General features: G+C 39.9%; 1 protein-coding gene across 4 annotated transcripts in view; it reads right to left on the reverse strand.

The window, feature by feature from the left end:
- ART3 (ADP-ribosyltransferase 3 (inactive)) overlaps positions 1–16199 on the reverse strand; it is a 43827-nt gene extending 27628 nt beyond the window's left edge. For 3 of the 4 annotated variants that reach the window (XM_082389394.1, XM_082389393.1, XM_082389395.1), the window contains exons 1-3: positions 9705–9725; positions 8458–8535; positions 2102–2813 (exon numbers count right to left, since the gene is read on the reverse strand). In XM_082389394.1, coding sequence (XP_082245520.1) covers positions 2102–2813; positions 8458–8526 — 781 coding nt within the window. In that variant the 5' untranslated portion in view covers positions 8527–8535; positions 9705–9725. Of the gene's footprint in view, positions 1–2101; positions 2814–8457; positions 8536–9704 lie in introns of all 4 variants that reach the window. The other variant, XM_082389396.1, reaches the window with a different exon arrangement.
- Between the last annotated feature and the right edge of the window lie 11684 nt (positions 16200–27883).

Here is a 27883-nt window from a genome sequence, read left to right on the forward strand (position 1 = left end):
CAAGGTCTAAAAGTCTATCCCACTTCCAAGGCCCTACTTCAATACTCGCTCTGCTTGACCAGCAGCTATGGTTTTGGGTTCAGCTAGACAATCATACTCATAAGACTCCAAAAGGCATCCCCTCACCAGTTTACTCAGTTTTGCAGAAGAATGCAAGGCAGGGAACACAGCATACCTATTAAAGGGTAGCATGAGAGATACACCTTCAATGCAAGTCCTCACAGCAGTCCAGGGCTGTCCTTCAGTCCCCAGAATGACATCTCAAATACAAGAAAACAAGGTTACACAGGTGGGTGCAGGAACTATCCTAGCTTAGTAGCCTTATGCCACACATAGAAGACAGCATCTCTTATATCAGTCACTCCATGAGTATACTCCAGGACTCAGCAAGAAGAATACCTCAGTGTGTCACACCACATTCAAGAATGCCCAAAGCTATGGCTTCCCTCCAGGTATTTATACTTTATTCACAACCTCCCAGCTCAGAGGCACTGTAACGATCAACGGTTATGTTTACCATTAGGCAGTGCTGCATGGTTATACAGTTGTCATTCCACCTTTAGTAGATTACAGAGACATAGCGCTAGAAGAAGATCAACAAGAGGCCATTTTCATAAGAGGAAGGAGAAAGGGTTACCCCAAAGCACAATACCATAAAATTTCAGAACGCTGGCGATAAAGAAAATATCCTAAAACCTCCCAGAGGGAAAAACAAGTCTCATTCAAAGTTTTAGTAACTAGAATGGCTTCACACTTTTTAACAGCAGCATCAGAAACTAAGACAATGAAGGAACATCTCCAAAATTCCAAGGAAAATAATTTCCAAGACAAAAATACAAATCTACAAACTATTATTCAAGGTTTCAAAGATAGATTTTTCAGGTATACAAAGTCTTAGAAAATTTGTCTCAATATCTCTTTTCTCAGAAAACTTCTGAAGAATCCCTACCCCCTCCAAACTAAGGAGTAATTCAAGAAAGAGAAGGAAATCCAAGATATAGGGGATTCCTCACAGGGTAGAAGCAAAAGAAAGTCTCAGAATAGTAGTGAGGAGAGATTTCAGGATATTTTCATAAAGCAAGCTGATGGAATCCAGGAGTATATCCAGAAAAAAAAAAAAAAAAGAGAGAGAGAGAGTATCTGATATACCTAAATGTATTAAGAGGAGATTTACATCTCTGAGGATGCAGGGGGTGAATTATTGATGGGATATAAAAAGCTAAGGAAACAGAAAATCATACAACTAATAACTCTGAGGTAAAAGTAGTACTTAAAAACAAAACAGTACCAGTCTTTACTACACTGGAAGAATGGGAAGGGGAAATGCACAAATGTTGAGGAGGGTGGTGGTGATCAGATTCTTCTAATTCCCTTCTCCCCTGCCTCCCTACACGACAGAGTCTGAAAAAGCTAATTATTCTCTTTTCAAGATTTTCTTGTAGTTACAGATGATCAAGTAGCTGTTCCGGTCAATGATATGCAATCAGAAGTCTACTCAGAATTTCTTTACTCTCCTGATTAAACAGGCAGATTTGGCTGCCATCCTCCTATCCTTTCTTTTTGTCTTGAACATGGATTGATGCCTACAGCTGCCAACAGTCACAATGAAAACATGAATCAACAAACCAACATGCTAAAATTGATGGACGACAGAGAGTCTGAGTTACTCATGATGTAGTTGAGCCCCTGTACCAACTCTGGACAGCCCACCTCTAGACTTCCAATTAAATGAGAGCTGCCAGGCAGGTTTTGTTCCTTGGCCTATACTCACTAGATGCTAGCAGCAACTAAAGATAGTTGTGACAATTAAAAATGTTTCCAGCTACAGTCAACTGACCCTAGTGGGTAAAACTGCTAGTTGAGAACCATTACCTTATATTAGTATTTTGGTTTTTTAACTTTCAATAATACCGTAAATGTATTATTTTGATACAATTAAATTATGAAAAAAGAAACTAACAGTATGAAAAGAGCTAGATGAGAGACCACCAATGTTTTGTCTCCTTTTAAAACCTCCCAATTTTCTTCCTGACCTCTCCCTGGGCCTAAGAGCGCCACTCCTTCTTTCCCAGACAAGCACAGACAGAACAGAGACACTTACCACCTAGAAATGCACACTCATAATGGCTGCAGGTCTTGTTTGTGCTTTGAAGGATAAGGTTATTGCCAGCCCCATCCTGTGACACATGAAAAACCTCATTCAGAGGTATTAAAGTAATTCTTTCACTTTCTTTATCAAAAAATTTTCCAACGGCAATTCCAAAGCATGTGTTGATGGTTAACAGAATGTCTTGCTCATTAGCAACTTGAGGTTTGGTTGAATATGCCAAGGTGAAATGGCCAAATCGGACTTGGTTTAGTCCTCCAAATGTAAATAAAGTAGTCTGCCTTACGCTATACACCACATTTTTGTAACTGTTCTCACAAGATCTTCTCAGCAACTGCAGAGCTTTTGTCAGGTAAAAATGAAAAGCTTTGAACTGGAAGCCATAGACATAATCTTTTCTAGATTGGCCAGCCATTTTCCCAGCTTCATTGAACAGATGGTAAAAGGAAGTTTGCTCTTGAGCTTCAGAAATATATGCCATCAGGGCTATTCCATGGTTATCCTTAAAACCCACAGGGAGAAAGAGCTGAGTCTTCCGAGCTTCCCACTTGGCTTCTGCATTTTCCCACACATCTTTCAAGAGCTGGAGGCTTGCTTTTTCCTCCTTGAGCAATTGGGGAACATATTTGATTTCCATCCTGTCAGTGCATTTCAGGTATTCGTCATCAAATGCATTATCTGCCATATCTAACATTTCAGCTTGTACCTTCAAAGGAAAAGGACATTAATACTCTTGAAATAAAGACATTTGGTGTACATCATTTCTCTCAATTTATCGCATCCACACCCTCATGCCAAGACCCTCTCCCTTGCTTACAATGAACTTTGTATATGTTTTTACATAGGAAGTATCTTCCACTGCTAATGATAACTTTTCTCACATATTTATACGAAAGAGTAAATGACCATGCCTACAACTCATTCGTTTGAACCCTGTGGTACGGAGGAAAGAACAATGAGGGTGAAACTGAAGAAAATGGGTGGCAGTCCTGGCTTTGAACAATATTCTTAGCTAGATTTCCTCAACCACTCAAGACTGTTGAGTGAATTTGAAATATCTTGTGTGAAACACTTTAAATGAAGGATAAATACATAAAGGCAAATATTACCCCTTTTGCTTTGAGGCTGCCCCCTCCCCCTTGTCTGTGTGGTTCGGCTAGGACTGAGTCTGCATCTTCAGCCCCTATGATAAGCAACGATGCAGGCTTAAAAACCAGAGCAGTCCCAGAAAAACAAAAGGCTTTCTTTCCCTATAACCATAAGCTCTAAGGATAATATTGGCTTGCGGCAGCCAATAGTTACCCATTTAGTCCCATGGAGAATCCTGTCTACAAATAAAGCCAACAAAGGAAGGTTTGCAGAGCTGAGAGGTAAAGAGAGAGATGAGGCCCTGATAACATTACTTAAGGCCTGAGTCTAGCTTTACCTGAAAACTGTATTTTACTTCAGTCATAAGAATCAGTAAATTCCCTATTTATCTGAGCTAGTTTGAACTGTCTTTCCGTTACAAGTAACTGGAAAAGGACTAAGCATCTTTATATGACACACATAACATAAGAAGCAGGGCAGTGTAGTGTAACGAACACTACTAGCTTTGAATCAGATAGATCTGGATTCAAATTCCATTTCTGTTACTAACTAGGTACTAATTACTTATGGGAAAGTTACTTGACATTTCTGAGCTTCAATTTTTTCCATCTAAAAAATGGGGATAACGTGAGGAAATAATATCTTAATTGCAGGATTGTTGTGAGGATTACATGATATAATGAATATATGCAAAGTCCTTAGCCCCATGCCTGGCACGTATCAAGCCTTCAACAAGCTGTGGTTATTTTTATCATTTCGTAATAGGAATATATGTACAGTCTTCCCTCAGTATCCATGGGGGATTGGTTCCAGGAGCCCCCGCAAATACCAAAATCCACAAATGCTCAAGTTCCTTATAAAACTGGCATAGTACAGCCTTCCCCGGTGGTCCAGTGGTTAAGACTCCGCGCTTGCACAAACCAGGGGTGCTGGTTTGAACCCTGGTCGGGGAACTAAGATCCCGCATGCCACATGCTGCAGCCAAAAAAAAGGCACAGTACAATGAATACAGCGGGCCCTCTCTATCTGCGGGGTCATGCATGTATGGATATGGAGGGCAGACTGTATCATACTGTAAGTTCCTCAAGGGCACGGTATGTATCATATTTATCTTCTGAATTCCAAGCATCTAGCATAGCAACTGGCAAAACACTTAGTTCAAGGGAACTAAGTAAGAACCCTGTGCTCAGGCCTATGGATCAAAACACAGGATGAGCACAACTGCCCAGAGACACCATCTAAGGGTTTCTACAAGTAAAAGGATAATGCCCTCCATATCATTGTCTCTCTCCACTACACTATACTTGTATGGTACACTGACTGCATAAGTTGCAACCTCAGTTGGAGACTTTATAGAAACACTTAGCCAGGATCTGTTAAAGTTGCAGGCTCCATGTGAATGATTCTTAAAGTGTGTGAGTGTGTGTGTGGAAAGGAAGAGGCGGTATAGAGAACCAACTTAAGAAAGCAAAATATAACTTGATTCCACATCCCACACTATCTCCTTCTCACTATCTCTCTTCTCCCCTCATAGTCAAACTTCTTCAAAAAGACATCTAACTTTGCCATCTCCATTTCATTTCCACTCATATCCCAGCCCTCTTCAATCCGGTTTCCAACCCCCATTCCTCCATCCAAACAGCTCTCACTAAGGAAACATTTCTTCTTAGACTCCTTTGCAGATCTAGCATATTCTAGTTGGCCATTAAATGCTGGAGTTTCTCAAGGCTACTTATTTTCCAACTCTCAATTCTACCCTTAGGCAATTATATAAGACCCATAGTTTCAGCTATCATCTAAATACCTCTGACCTGTCCTGTAAGTGCAAGATCTGTATAGCAACTGCCTACTTAATAACTCCACTTGAATTGCTCAAAGACCCTTCAAACAAAACAATCTAAGACCAAGACCAAACTTACAATCTTACTGCCTACAACTACCATCAACTTATTCATTTGTGAAATTTTCTTAGATTTCTCCTTCTCAGTCACCCCCTGTGGCCACTTCATCATTAAGGCCTAACAAACTTCTCCAGAGTGCTTTCTGTATGTGAAGCACTAAGTGTTCACATATATTAATTCATTTAATCTTTATGGTAACCCTGTGAGGTAGGTAGGTACTATTATTAGTTCCTTTTTTAAGGATGAGGAAACTAAGGCACAGAGAGATTAACGTGTTTGGAATTGATATTTGAACCCAGGCAATCTGGCTCCAGAGTCCGTTCTCTTAACCAAAATGTTGTGCTTCTGATGATGAAGACCACTGACATTTATGTAGCACTTTTTTAAAAAAAGAGTTAAATTTTGTCCTCATAACAACCCTTATGAAAGGTTGGGCAGACAATTCACAACACCGTGTTATGAATGTAGGAATTGTGCTGGCATCAGAAACGGTCTTGATTACCAGCCACAGAATATTCTGCTGGGGAAGTCACTGAGACCCCTGAACTCCTGGGTCTGTAGGTCACTTTCTTGAAGTGGGAGTTTGAGCTTCATGAGATGAAATCATTGCCATCTCCTAGCCAAGAAACGCACTTTGCTCCACAGCACAGAATGTATCAGAGTGCATCTTGGGCGCCAATGCCTAATTTATCTTCAAGACTTCAACATCTTATAAGACATCATACCCTGAAACCACCCCCCCCCCACATTCCTCACATCATATCAAGGGTTGATCCAATATGATCCTGTCTTTCCCCCTGTGCCTCTAACCAGTCTCTGCATGTCTAATTTTAGATATCAAGTCTTTCTGGCCAAAGGCCACCGTTGATTGTGTGTTCTGTATAGTGAGTACCTTGAGCACTGAAAAAGCCCACAAATGCCACCACAATTCAGGGGAAACTGAATGGACAAGGAACAGGTACAAAGGCTAGGTGAACACACTGATTATATTTTCTTCCTCTGAGTTATCCATTGAAACAAAAGCCTATATGGATGAAATTCAATTACTAAAAGTTTGTTACAAAAATGTAAAAATGACCTAAATGGTTAAAGAAAAGAAATTGGTTAAACAAATTATGAAACATTCATAAAACAAACACATCAAATTTATGTTGCAGAAGAATATTAAAAGGCAAATCAAAACCACAGTGAGATACCACCTCACACCCATTAGGATGGCTATAAAGATAAGGAAAAAAAGGAAAATAGGGACTTCCCTGGTGGCGCAGTGGTTAAGAATCCGCCTGCCAGGGCAGGAGACACGAGACACAGGTTCAACCTCTGGTCTGGGAAGATCCCACATACCTCGGAACAACTAAGCCCGTGCGTCACAACTACTGAGCTTGCATGCCACAACTACCGAAGCTCACATGCCTAGAGCCTGTGCTCCACAACAAGAGAAGCCACTGCAACGAGAAGCCTGCGCACCGCAACAAAGAGTAGCCCCTGCTCGCTGCAACTAGAGAAAGCCTGCGCGCAGCAACGAAGACCCAACACAGCCAAAAAAAAAGGAAAATAGCAAGTGTCAGCAAGGATGTAGAGAAATAGAACCCTCATACCCTGCTGTATAAGTAATTAAAATGGTGCAGCCACTGTGGAAAACAGTTTGGGGCACTGCCTCAAAATATTAAACATAGAGTCACCATATGACCCAGCAATTCTACTCCTGGGTATATACCCAAGGGAACTGAAAATATATGTTCCCACAAACAAAAACCTTTGCATGAAAGTTTGTGGCAGGACTATTCATTCATAAGAACAAAAAAGTGGGGCCAACCCAAATGTCCATCAGTTAATGAATGGATAAAAAAAATGTGGCATAGCCATGCAATGGAATATTATTAAACTATAAAAAAGGAGGATGTACTAATATACACTGCAACATGGATGAACCTTCAAAATGTTATGCTAAGTAAAAGAAGCCGCACAAAAGGCCAGATAAAATGTCCAGAATATGCAAATCCATAGAGACAAAGTGCATCCCAGGGGATGCAGGGAAGAGGGAATTGGGATTGACTGCTAATAGCTACAGGATTTCTTTTTTGTCATGATGGGAATGTCCTATAATGAGATAGTGGTGATGGTTGCACAACATAGTGAATATATGAAAATCACTGAACTGTACACTTTAAAATGGTATATTTGGGGGACTTCCCTGGTGGAGCAGCGGTTAAGAATCCGCCTGCCAATGCAGGGGGCACAGATTCGATCCCTGGTCCGGGAAGATCCCACATGCCACAGAGCAACTAAGCCCATGTGCCACAACTACTGAGACTGCACCCTAGAGCCCACAAGCCACAACTACTGAGCCCGTGTGCTGCAACTACTGAAGCCCGTGCGCCTACAGCCTGTGCTCTGCAACAAGAGAAGCCACCGCGATGAGAAGCCCGCGCACCGCGATGAAGAGTAGCCCCCGCTTGCCACAACTACAGAAAGCCCACGCGCAGCAACGAAGACCCAACACAGCCAAAATAAATAAATTTAAAAAAAAATTTTTTTTAAGTAAAATGGTATATTTTTATATGTGAATTATACTTCAATTTTTAAAAAGTCACACTGCAAACCAGGTAACAGAATATACAGTGATTCTATAAACAATATATCAGAATATTAAATTTAAAAATGGATAAAATTTTAAGAATTTAACACATTTTAAAGAACATACTTCAAACCAGTGGACAAATACTCATTCAGTAGTGATGTGAGAGTTAACAATGTGGCGAGAAATATCAAGTGAGATACCTGGCTCATATTTTACATAAAAATATGATACAGAATGTTTAAAGATTCAATTGTAAAAAGTAAAATCATAAACTATCAGAAAAAAAAAAGAATACTGAATGTGGGAAAATAGTCACTATATAGTTTAATGGAAAACGTAGATAAACATTGCAGTGTCATCTTATCTAAAGAAAAATACATATTTTTAGAATATCTGATGCCATGGACAGACATCTGTAGCACAATATTAACTTAAAAAGGTAAAAAAATACTATGTATAGTGTGAATCCATTTTTGTAAATTACAAACATAAACACATAGAAGAAAGCTGAGAAGAATACACACCAACAGATTGAGTCTTTCCCTCTGGGTGGAAGACTGTGGATGATTTTTACTTTCCTCTTTTTGCTTAATTTTAATTTTTCAATTTTCTACAGTTAACACGTATCAGCGTGTAAAAGATAAGATCTACTTGTAAAAAACTAATTTACCTACTCTCTCTGTTCTCATTTCCATCATCAACCCACACAAATGCCTCAGGCAACCTTATATCAACAGTTCCCATTCCAGTGACCACATGCTTCCCATTCCTAACATTACCTGGAAGATGTCCATTAGAATCATAGGTGCCAGCAGCATGGTGACCATTTCAAAATGTCCTGCCTTCATTTTTCTCTTCTAAATTAAAAAGAAAAAATTCCAATTTAGTAGACTTAAAAAAAAAGGTTTAGGGAAGTAGAACAGGATGACACACTATATATATTTTTTCATTCTGGGTAAGAGTGGGTATCATGATGGTTAGGAAGTGATTATTAATAAACTTCCAATGGCTGGAAGGGTCATTAGACTTTGTCTGGTGGTCTAACACCCTCATTCTAGAGATGAAGAAACCAAAGCTCGGAGAACTTCAACAATTTGCTCAAGATTAAATCTGTCCATTTCCATTCTCTTTTAGACATGTTGTCTCTCCCACCATAGTCACTGGTAGTCATTTTTTCTTCCTATCTCTAAATCTCCCCTCAGCATACATAGGAAATCACAAACTAAAAAACAACCATTTCAAATTGGTCCCCTAGCTCCCAGTCTCCAAGAATTCTCCAGGAGTTAGTATCCACGCATATCATCCATTCTTTGATCCTCTTTGCAAACCAAGTCATGCCCATTTGGCTAGGATGGAGGCCAGTAGAGGTAAAAACCAGAAGGTTATCCGAGGCAGTCTGCTTCTCCCAAATATGCACATTTAAGAGAAGCCAAGGATAAAACAAGCGTCTTGCATAACTTTCTGAAGGCAGGAATGAGAATAAGAAGGAACTGGGTAGGAAGCAATTCTAGTAAGATTATATAATTCTATTGGCTGAATACCCAATATTCATCCCAAAGTTCATGAGACAGGAACAGGTAAACAGGAGGGAAAGAGGCCGTCAAGGGCTGAAGCTGTCCCAGAGCCATTAACTGATTCAATTAAAGACTGGTTTATAGTTCCTTCCACATACCTACAACAAAGTTGACATGGCTGGAACTGAACTGAAATCTCTTTTTTTATCCTACCAATCACCATATTATGGCATCTGAAAATGGGGAAGAACAGCACAGGGGAAAGAAGATAGTCTTCCCTTTGGCCCCAGATCCCCATCTTTATTCAGGAGGCATATCTTTATTTAAAGATATCAAAAGATAGTACAAACATGCCGCTTTTGTGTGAAGCTTCCCTTTAAAAAAAGATTTGGAAAATAATACTTGACAGATAACTGTCACAAGGCAGTATGTACCAAGCAAGCTCTGAATCAGGATTTTCTTGAAAATTCTTCACTTCCATAGTCTGAGTGTAAATAAGTCAAAATGTTTACCTGGCTTTTCTGCCTGTGGAGGTTTAAATGATGCTAGGTCTCAAACTGTTTCCCCACTCTCTCAGTGGCGGTGAGCGTGTCTTCAGGATAGGAGGCTGCTGACGCTGAGAGCTGAGAAGGGAATGCTTTTCTTTTTATAAACATCCCCAGCAATAGCTTGGCAGTGGCACATTACCTCGTTTGTGTTCTGCTATTTATATCTGCCCCCCAGACTATCCCTTGGAATCATTACTGTTAACACATGAAATCTCCAAGAGGCTTGTAAAGCCACAGAAATTCCCTCTAACCACACAGCATGTTCAGTTCTGAGCCCTCAGTTCTGGGCTTCTCAGAGAGTGATCACTTCCCATTCCTAACCCTTTGACCCTTTGACCCTTCGACTCTGAGATATCAGACTAAAGCGAGGATTTTACCCTAGCTAAATGGTTCACATAACTCAGGGGACTTGCTGTGTTAATCACTGGCAATGGTGATGGCTATCACCATTCACTCAACAGGCTTACTATATTTTAGGTACTGTGCCAGGTGCTGGGACACACAAGTAAGTAACATAAAGCTGAAAAGCACTCAAACTAACAAAAGACATGAATATGCATACTTAGCCAGAATACATGTTAAAAATCTTAGGTACAGGCAAAGCCCAGTGAGAACACTAAGAAGGGAAGGATTTGGTAATATTTACAACTATAGCTCTCATTTGAGTAAAGTACACCTAGTAAATATATTGACTGCAGTGCTGAAGAATACTTAAGAATTCACTGACTATGGATAAAAAAACCATGAAATATCCTAGGAAATTCACGCATATGTGTATCAAAATTAATTAATAGAATATTTAGAAAGTAGCGCTATTCATAAAAGCCCCAAACTGCAAACCATCCAAATGCCTATAAATAGTAGAATAGATAAATTGTGGTGTATTTATACCATGGAATTTTGTATAGTATTGAAAATTAATAAACTCTTAACTACATGTATGTGCATAAATACCACAAATTTTAAACCTATGAACAGATACAAACATCTACACACTGAATGATTTAATTAGTACAGAGTACAAAATCAGGCAAAACACTTCTATGGCATCAGATGTCAGAACAGTACCCTGAGTGGGAGGTAGTAACTGGAAAAGGCACAAGGGGAGCATCTGGGATGCTAGTTAGGTTCTGTTTTTGGTTCTGGGTCTCGATTACACTGATACATTGTTTATGAAGATGCACCAAGCTATTATATACTTAAATGTATTTTTCTCTCTGTGTGTGTACATACATATTTACTCAATGAAACATTTTAAACTGTCATGAAGTGAACCTACTTTTACAAAACCCATCTCTCCTCCTCAGACTCTTCCAGACGTCTAGCCTCTACCCACCTCACTGACTAAGCAATTTAAGATTAAATACACTGAATAGGCTCTTAGTAATTGTATCATTTAAAAAAATAGAGTTTAGTTAGAAAGAAAAAAGTTTGCACATGTTTTCAGTCCTTAGGCTCACAATGACCAGCATTTTAGGCCCAGGCATGTGGGCCTACAGGGAATGAAATATTGGGATTTTCCTGTATTTGGCCCCCTAAAGCCTATCAGATTCATTAATAAATCACACAAAAGACTGAGTGTACCAAAAAGAACATAACAAACACTGCATGAAGTTCAAGGCAAGTTTGACCTTATTTATTCCCAGTATGCTTTTGCTCCATTCTTGTTTTCTTTCAAGAAAGCATAGTGACTTGATATTTGTATATACTGTGACATGATGACCACAATTAAGTCTAATTAACATCCATTACCATACACAGTTACAAAAAATTTTTTTGTGTGATGAGAACTTTTAGGATTTAGTCTCTTGGCAACTCGCAAATGTGCAATATAGTATTATGAACTCTAGTTGCCAATTAGATACCCATGACTTACTTACTTTGTAACTGGAAGTTTGTGCATTTTGACTCTCTTCACCCATTCTGCTCAACTCCCACCCCCATCTCTGGCAGCCACCAATCTGTTCTCTGTATCTATGAGCTTGGTGGTTGCTTTTGTTTTTAGATTCCACATATAAGTGAGATCATACGTTATTTGTTTTTCTCCATCTGACTTATTTCACTTGGCAAAATGCCCTCAAGGTCCATCCATGTTGTTGCAAATGACATTATTTCATTCTTTTTATGGCTGAGTAATATTCCATTGTATATAGGTGACACACCTTCTTTATCCATTCATCTGTCAATGGACACTTAGGTGGCTTCCATACCTTGGCTACTGTAAATAATACCACAAAGAACATGAAGGTGCAGAAATCTTTCCAACTGTTTCCATTTTCTTTGGGTAAATACCTGGAAGTGAAATTGTTGGATCATACAGAAGTTCCATTTTTAATTTTTTGAGGAACACTCATACTGTTTTTCATAGTGACTGCACCAATTTACATTCTCACCAGTAGTGCACAAAGGTTTCCTTCTTCATATCCTAAGATTTGTTATTTCTTGTCTTTTTGATAATAGCCATTCTAACAGGTGTGAGGTGATATCTCATTGTGGTTTTTTAAATTTTTTTTTCTTGGCCGCACTGCACAGCATGTGGGATCTCAGTTCCCTGACCAGGGATTGAACCCATGCCCTCTGCAGTGGAAGTGCAGAGTCCTAGCCACTGGACAGCCAGGGAAGTCCTTCTCATTGTGGTTTTGATTTGCATTTCCTTGATGATTAGTGATGTTGATCTTTCCCTGTTGTCTGCTGGCCATCTGTATATCTTATTTGAAAAAATATCTATTCAGGTCTTTGCCCATTTTTTATATAGATTGTTCTTTTCCTATTGAGTTGTATGAGTTCTTTATAGATTTTGGTTATTAACCCTTTATCATATGTATGACTTGCATATTATCTCCCAATCAGGCTGTATTTTCATTTTTTTTTCTTTTAACCAGGTAAGTCCCTGGGGGCCGTTTTTTTTAAAAATTAATTAATTTATTTATATTATTTATTTTTGGCTGCAGTGGGTCTTCATAGCTACGTGTGGGCTTTTCTCTGGTTGCGGCGAGCGGGGGCTACTCTTCATTGCAGTGCATGGGCTTCTCATCGCAGTGGCTTCTCCTGTTGTGGAGCAGGGGCTCTAGGCACGGGGGCTTCAGCAGTTGTGGCTCACGGGCTCTAGAGTGCAGGCTCAGTAGCTGTGGCGCACGAGCTTAGTTGCTCCATGGCATGTGGGATCTTCCCGGACCAGGGCTCGAGTCCATTGGTAGGCGGACTCCTAACCACTATGCCAACAGGAAAGTCCCCTGTATTTTCATTTTTAGATGGTTTCCTTTGCTGTGCAGAAACTTCTTAGTTTGGTATAGTCCCACTTGTTGATTTTTGCTTTTGTTGCTTTTGCTTTTGGTGTCATATCCAAAAAATCACTGCCAAGACCAATGTCAAGGAGCTTACCACTTATGTTTCCTCTAGGAGTTTTATGGTTCAGGTCTTATTGGGTTGGCCAAAAAGTTCGCTCAGGTTTTCCCGTAAGATGTTATGGAAAAACCCAAACAAACTTTTTGGCCAACCCAATACATTCAAGTCTTTAATACATTTTGAGTTAATTCTTAGGTATGATGTAAGATAGTGGTCCAGTTTCATTCTTTTGCCTGTGGCTGTTCAGTTTTCCAAACACCATTTACTAAAGAGACTGTCCTTTCCCCACTGTATATTGGCTCCTTTGTCATAAGTTAATTGACCATATACATATGAGTTTATTTCTGGGCTTGCCATTCTATTTCACTGATCTATGTGTCTGTTTTTATGCCAATACCATACTGTTTTGATTACTGTAGCTTTATAATCTAGTTTGAAATCATGGCACACAATGCCTTCAGCTTTGTTCTTCTTTCTCAAGATTGCTTGGGGGTTTTTGTGGTTCCATACAAGTTTTAGCATTTTTTTGGTCCTATTTCTGTGAAAAATGCCATTGGAATTTTGAAAGGGATTGCACTGACTAGGTAGATTGCTTTGGGTAGTATGGACATTTTAACAATATGGATTCTTCCAGTCCATGAGCATGGACTATCCTTCTATTCATCTGAGTCTTCTTCACCTTTTTTCATCAATGTCTACAGTTTTCAGCATACAGGTTTTTCACCTCCTTGGTTAAATTTATTCACAGGTATTTTATTATTTTTGGTGCAATTATAAATGGGGTTATTTTCTTTATTTCTCTTTCTGATAATTCATTATCGATGTATAGAAACACAACAGATTTCTGTGTATTGATTTTGCATCCTGCAACTTCACTGTATTTATTAGTTCTGGTTTGGGGAGGAGTCTTCAGGGTTTTCTGTATATAATATCATGTCATCTGCAAATAATGACAGTTTTATACTTCTTCCTTTCCAATTCAGATGCCTTAATTTCTTTTCCTTGCTGGATTGCTCTGGCTAGGACTTCAAATACTATGTTGAACAGAAGTGATAAGAGTAGCCATCCTTGTCTGAACATGATTTTAGAGGAAAAGCTTTCAGCTTTTCACCACAGAGCATATTAGCTGTGGGCTCTCATAGATAGCCTTTACTATGTCGAGGCACATTCCCTCTATACTGACTTTGTTGAGAATTTTTTATCAAAAATGTCTGTTAAATTTTGTCAAGCGGTTTTTCTGCATCTTTTGTGATAATCACATGATTTTTATCCTTCATTTCGTTAATCTGGAGTATCTCACTGATTGATTTGTGAATATCAAACCATCTTTGCATCCCTGGAATAAATCCCAATTGATCATGGTGTATAATCCTTTCAATGTATTGTTGAACTCAGTTTGCTAATATTTTAAGGATTTTTGCATCTATGTTCCTCAGGGATACTGGCCTGTAATTCTCATTTTTTATAGTGTCTTTGTCTGGTTTTGGTATCAGGATAATGCTGGCCATAAACTGAGTTGTGAGCTCGGAAGTGTTCCCTCCTCTTCTGTTTCTTGGAAGAGTTTGAGAAGGATTGGTGTTAATTCTTTTCAAATGTTTAGTAGAACTTGCCAGTGACGCCATCTGGACTTTTATTTGGGGGAAGTTTTTAATTACTGATTCAATCTACTTACTAATAATCAGTCTGTTCAGATTTTCTGTTTCTTCCTGATTCACTCCTGGAAGGTTGTTTCTAGGAATTTATCCATTTCTTCTAGCTTGCCCAATTTGTTGGCATATACTTTATTTGTAGTAGTCTCTTATGATCCTTTATATTTCTGTGGTATCATCTGTAGTGTCTTCTCTTTCATTTCTGATTTTATTTATTTGAGTCCTCTCTTCTTAGTGAGTCTAGCTAAAGGTTTGGTGGTTTTGTTTATTTAAAAATAACAGCTCTTGGTTTCATTGATCTCTCTATTGCCTTTGTTTCTTTTCATTTATTTCTACTATGATCTTGGTTATTTCTTCCCTTCTACTAACTTCAGGCTTTATTTATTCTTCTCTTTCTAGTTCTTTGAGGTATAAAGTTAGGTTGTTTATTTGAGATTTTTCTTGTTTCTTGTAGTAGGCATTTATCACTATGAACTTTCCTCTTAGAACTGCTTTTACTGCAGCCCATGAATTTTGGTATGTTATATTTCCATTTTTGTTTGTCTCAAGGTATTTTTTGATTTTGCTTTCAATTTTTTCTTTGACCTATTGGCTGTACAGGAGCATGATGTTTAATCTTCACATATTTATGAATTTTCCAGTTTTCTTCTTATAATTGATTTCTAGTTTTATGCCACTGTGATTGGAAAAGGTGCTTGATATGATTTCAGTTTTATTAAATTTGTTAAGACCTGTTTTGTGGTCTAACGTATGATCTATCCTAGAGAATGTTCCATGTTTACTTGAGAAGAATGTGTATTCTATTGCTTTTGGATGGAATGTCCTGTATATTTCTGTTAAGTCCATCTGGTATAATGTGTCATTTAAGGCCAATGTTTCCTTATTTATTATCTGGATGATCTATCCACTGAGGTAAGTGGGGTATTAAAGTCCCCTACTATTGTTGTACTGTTGTCTATTTCTCCGTTTAGGTCTGTTAATATTTGCTTTAAATATTTAGGTGCTCCTATATTGGGTGCATAAACATTTACAAATGTTACATCCTCTTGTTGGACTGACCCCTTTATCACTATATAATCCCCTTCTTTGTCCCGTATCACAATCTTTGTTTTAAAGTATATTTTGTCTGATATAAGTGTTACCAAATGCAACTCTGTATGCTTGACACACAGTGAGGCCAAACAATACCAGAACGTCAGATACATGGGGGCTCCAGATGGAAGTGGTGCCAGGTCCCAGGCCAGGGCTCTGCTGCAAGCCTGGCAGGCGGCTGGATATGAGCCATGGCTTCACGCACCACATCCAACGGAGCCAGTTTGCCCAGTGCTGCCCTGCCTCATGTCACTGCCGCTGCCCCCAGCCTGCCCTGGCCTGGCAGTCCCTGACTCCTGCTGGACTCCCTGCTGGGACAACTATGACAGGAAGGTGAAGCAGGCAGCCAGGAAGAAGGCAAGGAGGTGGCACACGCCTGTGCCCACTTGGCCATGACAGCCTGACCTGCAGATGTACTTGCCGCTGTAACAGGGGCAGGGCAGGCTCACAGCCGTTAGCTCGTGACCATTAGCACATGGCAGTTAGAGGCCCTGCTCCACCAAGAGTCAGCCAAGGAGTGGTCCTGGGGCAGAGAGTGTGGTGAGAGGCAGATTGCAGCCTTCTCCAGGCCCTCCAGGTCTGCTGGCCTCAGGCTGAGGGCTGTGTCCTACACAGCTCCAGAGCCCTTGTTACAGCTGCCCACTGGCCGGCCCCAGGCCTTGCAGCAGCAGTGAACCTCTCCCCCATCCCCACCTCTGCAACCTAATGGTGGCAGCAGTCTCCATGGGTTGCAGTTCAGGGAGCCCTCAGCAACTGGAGTGTATGGACACTGCCATTAAGGTAACAGCAGTCTCCATGGGTCACAGGCCATGGAGGCCTCAGAGCCTCTCCAGTTTAAATGAAAAGGCTGAGAGCTGGCTGGATCCTGGGTGCCTTGCTCCCTTAGTGATGATGGCTGGGCAGGGTTTGGGAACCTGGCCCTGAGGGTGCCGCCAGCTGAGATCTGCCTCTTCATCTGGGCCTGGGCACTGGTGGGAGGACCCAGGCTGGGTGCTGGATGAATGTGCCCGGGCAGGGTAACCCACTCGTGTAGGAATCCCCTTCTCTTAGCCAGGACCTGGAACTTGGTGGGTGAAAGTTGAGACTTGACACCTTGCCCTGTCTTATTAGAACAGAGAATAACATTTGTTTTGGTGGAGGTTTATAGGAACATTGTGACCTGACCATGACCTGACCTCAAGAACAAAGGATCTGACACCAAGAATTCTGCAACAACTAACCATGCCCCTCCCTCACCTTTCCTATAAAAGGGCTTTGCTGAAAGTTTTGGGGGAGTTTGGGTTTTTTTAAGGCATGAGCCACCCATCTCCTTGCAGGGCCCTGCAATAAACCAAACTCTGATGTTTTGGTATTGTTTGGCCTCACTGTGCATCGGGCACATGGACTTGCATTCATAACATAAGTATAGCTACCCCAGCTTTCTTTTGGTTTCTATTTGCATGGAATACCTTTTTCCATCCCTTCACTTTCTTTTTTTTTTTTAAAAGATTTTTTTTTTGATGTGGACCATTTTAAAAGTCTTTATTGATTTGTTACAATATTTCTTCTGTTTTATGTTTTGGTTTTTGGCCGCGAGGCATGTGGGATCTTAGCTCCCCAACCAGGAATGGAACCCACACCCCCTGCACTGGAAGGCAGAGTCTTAACCACTGGACTGCCAGGGAAGTCCCCATCCCTTCACTTTCAATCTGTGTGTGTCCTTAAGTCTGAAGTGAGTCTTCTGTAGGCAGCATATAGATGGGTCTTGTTTTTGTCACTCAATCATTCTATATCTTTTGATTGGAAAATTTAGTTCATTTTACACTTAAAGTGATTATTGAAAGGTATGTTCTTATTGCCATTTTGTTAATTGTTTTTCTGGCTGCTTTGTAGTTCCTCTGTTCCTTTCTTCTTCTCTTGGTCTCTTCCTTTGTGGTTGATGATTTTCTTTAGTGCTATCTCATATTCCTTTCTCATTTCCTTTTGTGTATCTAATATAGGTTTTTGCTTTGTGGTTATCGTGAAGCTTACATATAACAGCTTGTAACAGTCTATTTTAAGTCGATAACAACTTAACTTTGAATGTATTCTAAAGTTCTACATTTTTATTCTCCCATCCCCCACATTTTATGTTTTTGATGTCACATTTCACATCTTTTAACAGTGTGTAGGGTGGAAGAGTAAGACGCGGAGATCACCTTCCTTCCCACAGATACATTAGAAATACATCTACACGTGGAACTGCTCCTACAGAACACCCACTGAACGCTGGCAGAAGATCTCAGACCTCCCAAAAGGCAAGAAACTCCCCACGTACCTGGGTAGGGCAAAAGAAAAAAGAAATGACAGAGACAAAAGAATAGGGACGGGACCTGCACCAGTGGGAGGGAGCCGTGAAGGAGGAAAGGTTTCCACACACTAGGAAGCCCCTTCGCGGGCCGAGACTGCGGGTGGCAGAGGGGGGAAGCTTCAGAGCCACGGAGGAGAGCGCAGCAACAGGGTGTGGAGGGCAAAGCGGAGAGATTCCCGCACAGAGCCTCGGTGCTGACCAGCACTCACCAGCCCAAGAGGCTTGTCTGCTCACCCACCAGGGCGGGCGGGGGCTGGAAGCTGAGGCTCAGGCTTCGGTCAGATCGCAGGGAGAGGACTGGGGTTGGCGGCGTGAACACAGCCTGAAGGGGCTAGTGTGCCACAGCTAGCCGGGAGGGAGTCCGGGAAAAGGTCTGGAGCTGCCGAAGAGGCAAGAGACTTTTTCTTACCTCTTTGTTTCCTGGTGCGCGAGGAGAGGGGATTCAGAGCACCGCTTAAAGGGGCTCCAGAGATGGGCGGGAGCCGCGGCTATCAGCGCGGACCCCAAAGACGGGCATGAGACGCTAAGGCCGCTGCTGCCACCACCAAGAAGCCCGTATGCAAGCACAGGTCACTCTCCACAACACCTCTCCCGGGAATCTGTGCAGCCTGCCACTGCCAGGGTCCCGTGATCCAGGGACAACTTCCCTGGGAGAATGCACGGCGCGCCTCAGGCTGCTGCAACGTCACGCCGGCCTCTGCCGCCGCAGGCTTGCCCCGCATCCGTACCCCTCCCACCCCCGCCCAAGTGAGCCAGAGCCCCCAAAGCAGCTGCTCCTTTAACCCCATCCTGTTTGAGCGAAGAACAGACGCCCTCAGGCGATCTACACGCAGAGGCGGGTCCAAATCCAAAGCTGAACCCCGGGAGCTGTGCGAACAAAGAAGAGAAAGGGAAATCTCTCCCAGCAGCCTCAGAAGCAGCGGATTAAAACTCCACAAACAACTTGATGTGCCTGCATCTGTTGAATACCTGAATAGAAAACGAATCATCCCAAATTCAGGAGGTGGACTTTGGGAGCAGGATATATTAATTTTTCCCCTTTTCCTTTTTTTGTGAGTGTATATGTGTATGCTTCTGGGTGAGATTTTGTCTGTATAGCTTTGCTTTATAATAGCTTTATTTTATTTTATTTTATTTTATCCTCTTTCTTTCTATTTTTTCTCCCTTTTACTCTGAGCCATGTGGATGAAAGGCTCTTGGTGCTCCAGCCAGGCATCAGGGCTGTGCCTCTGAGGTGGGAGAGCCAACTTCAGGACACTGGTCCACAAAAGACCTCTCAGCTCCACGTAATACCAAACGGCAAAAACCTCTCAGAGATCTCCATCTCAACATCAAGCATCAAGACCCAGCTTCACTCAACGACCAGCAAGCTACAGTGCTGGACACCCTATGCCAAACAACTAGCAAGACAGGAACACAGCCCCATCCATTAGCAGAGAGGCTGCCTAAAATCATAATAAGGCCACAGACACCCCAAAACACACCACCAGACGTGGATGTGCCCACCAGAAAGACAAGATCCAGCCTCATCCACCAGAACACAGGCACTAGTCCCCTCCACCAGGAAGCCTACACAACCCACTGAACCAACCTTAGCCACTGGGGACAGATACCAAAAACAACGGGAACTACGAACCTGAAGCTTGTGAAAAGGAGACCCCAAACACAGTAAGATAAGCAAAATGAGAAGACAGAAAAACACACAGCAGATGAAGGAGCAGGGCCAAAACACACCAGACCTAACAAATGAAGAGGAAATAGGTAGTCTACCTGAAAAAGAATTCAGAATAATGATAGTAAGGATGATCCAAAATCTTGGAAATAGAATAGACAAAATGCAAGAAACATTTAACAAGGATGTAGAAGAACTAAAGAGGAACCAAGCAATGATGAAAAACACAATAAATGAAATTAAAAATACTCTAGATGGGATCAATAGCAGAATAACTGAGGCAGAAGAACGGATAAGTGACCTGGAAGACAAAATGGTGGAAATAACTACTGCAGAGCAGAATAAAGAAAAAAGAATGAAAGGAACTGAGGACAGTCTCAGAGACCTCTGGGACAACATTAAACGCACCAACATTCAAATTATAGGGGTCCCAGAAGAAGAAAAAAAGAAAGGGACTGAGAAAATATTTGAAGAGATTATACTTGAAAACTTCCCTAATATGGGAAAGGAAATAGTTAATCAAGTCCTGGAAGCGTAGAGAGTCCCATACAGGATAAATCCAAGGAGAAACACGCCAAGACACATATTAATCAAACTATCAAAAATTAAATATAAAGAAAACATATTAAAAGCAGCAAGGGAAAAACAACAAATAACACACAAGGGAATCCCCATAAGGTTAACAGCTGATCTTTCAGCAGAAACTCTGCAAGCCAGAAGGGAGTGGCAGGATATACTTAAAGTCATGAAGGAGAAAAACCTACAACCAAGATTACTCTACCCAGCAAGGATCTCATTCAGATTTGAGGGAGAAATTAAAACCTTTACAGACAAGCAATAGCTGAGAGAGTTCAGCACCACCAAACCAGCTTTACAACAAATGCTAAAGGAACTTCTCTAGGCAAGAAACACAAGAGAAGGAAAATACCTACATTAACAAACCCAAAACATTTAAGAAAATGGGAATAGGAACATAGATATCGATAATTACCTTAAATGTAAATGGATTAAATGCTCCCACCAAAAGACACAGACTGGCTGAATGGATACAAAAACAAGACCCATATATATGCTGTCTACAAGAGACCCACTTCAGACCTAGAGACACATACAGACTGAAAATGAGGGGATGGAAAAAGATATTCCATGCAAATGGAAATCAAAAGAAAGCTGGAGTAGCAATTCTCATATCAGACGAAATAGACTTTAAAATAAAGACTATTACAAGAGACAAAGAAGGACACTATATAATGATCAAGGGATCGATCCAAGAGGAAGATATAACAATTGTAAATATTTATGCACTCAACACAGGAGCACCTCAATACATAAGGCAAATACTAACAGCCATAAAAGGGGAAATTGACAGCAACACAATCATAGTAGGGGACTTTAACACCCCATTTTCACCAATGGACAGATCATCCAAAATGAAAATAAATAAGGAAACACAAGCTTTAAATGATACATTAAACAAGATGGACTTAATTGATATTTATAGGACATTCCACCCAAAAACAACAGAATACACATTTTTCTCAAGTGCGCATGGAACATTCTCCAGGATAGATCATATCTTGGGTCACAAATCAAGCCTTGGTAAATTTAAGAAAATTGAAATCACATCAAGTATCTTTTCCGACCACAACGCTATGAGACTAGATATCAATTACAGGAAAAGATCTGTAAAAAATACAAACACATGGAGGCTACACAATACACTACTTAATAACGAAGTGATCACTGAAGAAATCAAAGGGGAAATCAAAAAATACCTAGAAACAAATGGCAATGGAGACACGACGACCCAAAACCTATGGGATGCAGCAAAAGCAGTGCTAAGAGGGAAGTTTACAGCAATACAAGCCTACCTTAAGAAACAGGAAACATCTCGAATAAACAACCTAACCTTGCACCTAAAGCAATTAGAGAAAGAAGAACAAAAAAAACCCAAAGCTAGCAGAAGGAAAGAAATCATAAATATCAGATCAGAAATAAATAAAAAAGAAATGAAGGAGACAATAGCGAAGATCAATAAAACTAAAAGCTGGTTCTTTGAGACAATAAACAAAATTGATAATCCATTTGCCAGACTCATCAAGAAAAAAAGGGAGAAAACTCAAATCAACAGAATTAGAAATGAAAAAGGAGAAGTAACAACGGACACTGCAGAAATACAAACGATCATGAGAGATTACTACAAGCAACTCTGTGCCAATAAAATGGACAACCTGGAAGAAATGGACAGATTCTTAGAAATGCACAACCTGCCGAGACTGAACCAGGAAGAAATAGAAAATATGAACAGACCAATCACAAGCACTGAAATTGAGATTAAAAATCTTCCAACAAACAAAAGCCCAGGACCAGATGGCTTCACAGGCGAATTCTATCAAACATTTAGAGAAGAGCTAACACCTATCCTTCTCAAATTCTTCCAAAATATTGCAGAGGGAGGAGCACTCCCAAACTCATTCTATGAGGCCACCATCACCCTGATACCAAAACCAAACAAAGATGTCACAAAAAAAGAAAACTACAGGCCAATATCACTGATGAACATAGATGCAAAAATCCTCAACAAAATACTAGCCCACAGAATCCAACAGCACATTAAAAGGATTATACACCATGATCAAGTGGGGTTTATTCCAGGAATGCAAGGGTTCTTCAATATACGCAAATCAATCAACGTGATACATCATATTAACAAATTGAAGGAGAAAAACCATATGATCATCTCAATAGATGCAGAGAAAGCTTTCGACAAAATTCAACACCCATTTATGATAAAAGCCCTGCAGAAAGTAGGCATAGAGGGAACTTTCCTCAACATAATAAAGGCCATATATGATAAACCCACAGCCAACATTGTCCTCAATGGTGAAAAACTGAAACCATTTCCACTAAGATCAGGAACAAGATAAGGTTGCCCACTCTCACCACTATTATTCAACATAGTTTTGGAAGTGTTAGCCACAGCAATCAGAGAAGAAAAAGAAATAAAAGGAATTTAAATCGGAAAAGAAGAAGTAAAGCTGTCACTGTTTGCAGATGACATGATACTATACATAGAGAATCCTAAAGATGCTACCAGAAAACTACTGGAGCTAATCAATGAATTTGGTAAAGTAGCAGGATATAAAATTAATGCACAGAAATCTCTTGCATTTCTATACACTAATGATGAAAAATCTGAAAGTGAAATTAAGGAAACACTCCCATTTACCATTGCAACAAAAAGAAGAAAATATCTAGGAATAAACCTACCTAAGGAGACAAAAGACCTGTATGCAGAAAATTATAAGACACTGATGAAAGAAATTAAAGATGATACAAATAGATGGAGAGATATACCATGTTCTTGGATTGGAAGAATCAACATTGTGAAAATGACTCTACTACACAAAGCAATCTACAGATTCAATGCAATCCCTACCAAACTACCACTGGCATTTTTCACAGAACTAGAACAAAAAATTTCACAATTTGTATGGGAACACAAAAGACCCAGAATAGCCAAAGCAATCTTGAGAACGAAAAATGGAGCTGGAGGAATCAGGCTCCCTGACTTCAGACTATATTACAAAGCTACAGTAATCAAGACAGTTTGGTACTGGCACAAAAACAGAAATATAGATCAATGGAACAGGATAGAAAGCCCAGAGATAAACCCACGCACATACGGTCACCTTATCTTTGATAAAGGAGGCAAGCATATACAGTGGAGAAAAGACAGCCTCTTCAATAAGTGGTGCTGGGAACACTGGACAACTACATGTAAAAGTATGAAATTAGAACACTCCCTGACACCATACACAAAAATTAACTCAAAATGGATTAAAGACCTAAGTGTAAGGCCAGACACTATCAAACTCTTAGAGGAAAACATAGGCAGAACACCCTATAACATAAATCAAAACAAGATCCTTTTTGACCCAGCTCCTAGAGAAATGGAAATAAAAACACAAATAAACAAATGGGACCTAATGAAATTTAAAAGCTTTTGCACAGCAACGGAAACCATAAACAAGACCAAAAGACAACCCTCAGAATGGGAGAAAATATTTGCAAATGAAGCAACTGACAAAGGATTAATCTCCAAGATTTACAAGCAGCTCATGCAGCTCAATAACAAAAAAACAAACAACCGAATCCAAAAATGGGCAGAAGACCTAAATAGACATTTCTCCAAAGAAGATATACAGATGGCCTACAGACACATGAAAGAATGCTCAACATCATTAATCATTAGAGAAATGCAAATCAAAACTACAATGAGATGTCATCTCACACCGGTCAGAATGGCCATCATCAAAAAATCTAGAAACAATAAATGCTGGAGAGGGTGTGGAGAAAAGGGAACACTCTTGCACTGTTGGTGGGAATGTAAATTGATACAGCCACTATGGAGAACAGTATGGAGGTTCCTTAAAAAACTACAAATAGAACTACCTTACGACCCAGCAATCCCACTACTGGGCATATACCCTGAGAAAACCATAATTCAAAAAGAGTCATGTACCAAAATGTTCATTGCAGCTCTATTTACAACAGCCAGGACATGGAAGCAACCTAAGTGTCCATCATTGGATGAATGGATAAAGAAGATGTGGCACATATATACAATGGAATATTACTCAGCCATAAAAAGAAATGAAATGGAGGTATTTGTAGTGAGGTGGATGGACTTAGAGTCTGTCATACAGAGTGAAGTAAGTCAGAAAGAGAAAAACAAATACAGTATGCTAACACATATATACGGAATCTAAAGAAAAAAAAAAAAAGGCCATGAAGAACCTAGTGGTAAGACGGGAATAAAGACACAGACCTACTAGAGAATGGACTTGAGGATATGGGGAGGGGGTGGGGTGAGATGTGACAGGGTGAGAGAGTGTCATGGACATATATACACTACCAAATGTAAAATAGATAGCTAGTGGGAAGCAGCCGCATAGCACAGGGAGATCAGCTCGGTGCTTTGTGACCACCTAGAGGGGTGGGATGGAGAGGGTGGGAGGGAGGGAGATGCAAGAGGGAAGAGATATGGGAACATATTGTATATGTATAACTGATTCACTTTGTTATAAAGCAGAAGCTAACACACCATTGTAAGGCAATTATACTTCAATAAAGATGTTTAAAAAAAAAAGGTAGTTAAATGCCAATATTATAGTGTAACTCCAAAAAAAAACATAAAAAACAAAAAAAAAGTAATGAAATGGAGGTATTTGTAGTGAGGTGGATGGACTTGGAGTCTGTCATACAGAGTGAAGTAAGTCAGAAAGAGAAAAACAAATACAGTATGCTAACACATATATATGGAATCTAAGGGAAAATAAAGGTCATGAAAAACCTAGTGGCAAGACGGGAATAAAGACACAGACCTACTAGAGAATGGACTCGAGGATATGGGGAGGGGGATGGGTAAGATGTGACAAGGTGAGAGAGTGGCATGGACATATATACACTACCAAATGTAAAATAGATAGCTAGTGGGAAGCAGCCACATAGCACAGGGAGATCAGCTCGGTGCTTTGTGACCACCTAGAGGGGTGGGATAGGGAGGGTGGGAGGGAGGGAGATGCAAGAAGAAAGAGATATGGGAACATATGTATATGTATAACTGATTCACTTTGTTATAAAGCAGAAACTAACACACCATTGTAAAGCAATTATACTCCAATAAAGATGTTTAAAAAAAAAAAAAAGAAATGGATACAGGGGTGGATAGGTGGATGGATATATGATAAGGCAAACATGGTAAAATGCTAATGATAGAATCTATCTGGTCAGTATTTGGGTGTTCACTGTAAAATTCTTTCAACTTCCCTCTATGTTTGAAAATGTTCATTAAAAAATACTGGGGAAAAAAGAAGACAATGGAGCAATGTCTATAATATTTTGAGGGTAAAGTGGATGACCCAAGGATTGTATACTAAGATAAGTTGATTGTAAAATACATAGGCAATAAATATACATGTTCAAATATGAAAAAAATAGTGTGTATTCCTTAACTAATTATGGTAGTTATGGTTACTTTTACTACTTTGTCTTTTAACCTTCATACTAGCTTTAAAAGTGACTAATCTACTGCCTTTACCATACAGGAATACCTTATTTTATTGCACTTTTTTGTGGCAACCTTGCCCTGACCAATTCTGTAGGTGCTATTTTTCCAACAGCATTTGCTCACTTCATGTCTCTGTGTCATATTTTGGTAATTCTTGAAAAATTTCAGACTTTTAAATTATTATGTCATGGTGATCTGTGATCTTTGATGGTACTACTATACAGCTTGCTGAAGGCTCAGATAATGGTTAGCAGTTTTTAGCAATAAAGTATTTTTAAATTAAGGTATGCATACTGGTTTTTTAGGCATATGCTATTGCATACTTAATAGTCTATAGTACAGAATAAACATAACTTTTATATGCATTGGGAAACCAAAAAATTCATGTGACTTGCTTTATTGTGCTTTTCACTTTATTGTGGTGGTCTGGAACCAAGCCACTGTATCTCTGAGGTATGCTCATATATTTATCTTTAGCAGTGAGTTTTATACTTTCATATGGTTTGTCGTTACTAATTAGTGTCCTTTCTTTTCAGCTTAAATATGTCCCTTTAACATTTCTTGTAATGATAGTTTAGTGGTGAGGCACTCCTTTAGCTTTTGCTTGTCTGGAAACTCTTATCTCTCCTTCAGTTCTGAATGATAACTTTGCAGGTAGAGTATTCTTGGTGGTAGGTTTTTTTCCTTTCCTTGCCACTCCCTTCTGGTCTGCAAAGTTTCTGCTGAAAAGTCTGCTGCTGGTCTTATGGGGGTTCCCCTATACATAACAAGTTGTTTTTCTCTTTCTGTTTTAAGATTCCCTCCTTGTCTTTAACTTTTGACGTTTTAATTATAATGAGTTTTATTGTGGGTCTCTTTAGGTTCATCTTATTTGGAACTCTCTGGGTTTCCTGGATCTGTATGTCTGTTTCCTTCCCCAGGTTAGGGAAGTTTCAACCATCATTTATTCAAATAAATTTTCTCCCCTTTCTCTCTCTCCTGTCCTTCTGGGACTCCTATAATACAAATGTTAGTCCATTTGATGTTGCCCCATAAGTTCCTTATGCTATCTTCACTTTTTTGCATTCTTTTTTCTTTTTTTGCTACTCTGATTTGGTGAGTTCTTCTACCCTGTCTTTGAGTTCACTGACCCTTCCTTCTGTTTCATCTAGTCTGTTGTTGAATACCACTAGTGTATTTTTCAGTTCAGTTACCATATTCTTTGTTCTGTGACTTCTGTTCACAACTTTTAAATATTTTCTGTGTCTTTGCTGAAGTTCTCACTGTGTTCATCCATTCCTCTTCTGAGTTCAGTGAGCATTTTTTTTCAAATTTTTTTATTTTTATGTTTTTAGCATCTTTATTGGAGTGTAATTTCTTTACAATGATGTGTTAGTTTCTGCTTTATAACAAAGTGAATCAGCTATACATATACATATATCCCCATATCTCCTCCCTCTTGCACAGTGAGCATTTTTATGACCACTACCTTTGAACCCTTTATCGGGTTAATTACTTATCTCTATTTTATTAAGATTTTTTCCTGAGGTTTTATCTTGTTCTTCCATTTGGAACACACTCCTCTGTTTCTTCACTTTGCTTGACTCTCTATGTTGGTTTCTATGCATTAGATGAAAGAGTTGCTTCTCCCAGTTCGGAAGGGTTGGCCCTGTGTAGGACACAAACCTTACCATTCAACCCTGCCCTAGCACTCTTGGTTGTTTCTCAACATGTTTGTGATTATCCAAGCAGCCTATTTTATATTTAATAGCTCCCAGTAGCTGAGGGTGCGCTAAGACTAGTTAGTGTCCCAAAGGGAAGGATCTCACTCAGCATCTAGTTCAGGCTGATTACAAGCCAGACCCTCAGGCAGCAGCTTTTTTTTTTTTTGTAATTTATTTATTTTTGGCTGCATTGGGTCTTTGTTGTGGTGCGTGGGCTTCTTGTTGTGGTGGCTTCTCTTGTTGCAGAGCACGAGCTCTAGGCAGTGGGCTTCAGTAGTTG

Source organism: Balaenoptera borealis, assembly GCF_965194805.1.
Source record: "Balaenoptera borealis genome assembly, chromosome: 4".
NCBI classification, from domain to species: domain Eukaryota; kingdom Metazoa; phylum Chordata; class Mammalia; order Artiodactyla; family Balaenopteridae; genus Balaenoptera; species Balaenoptera borealis.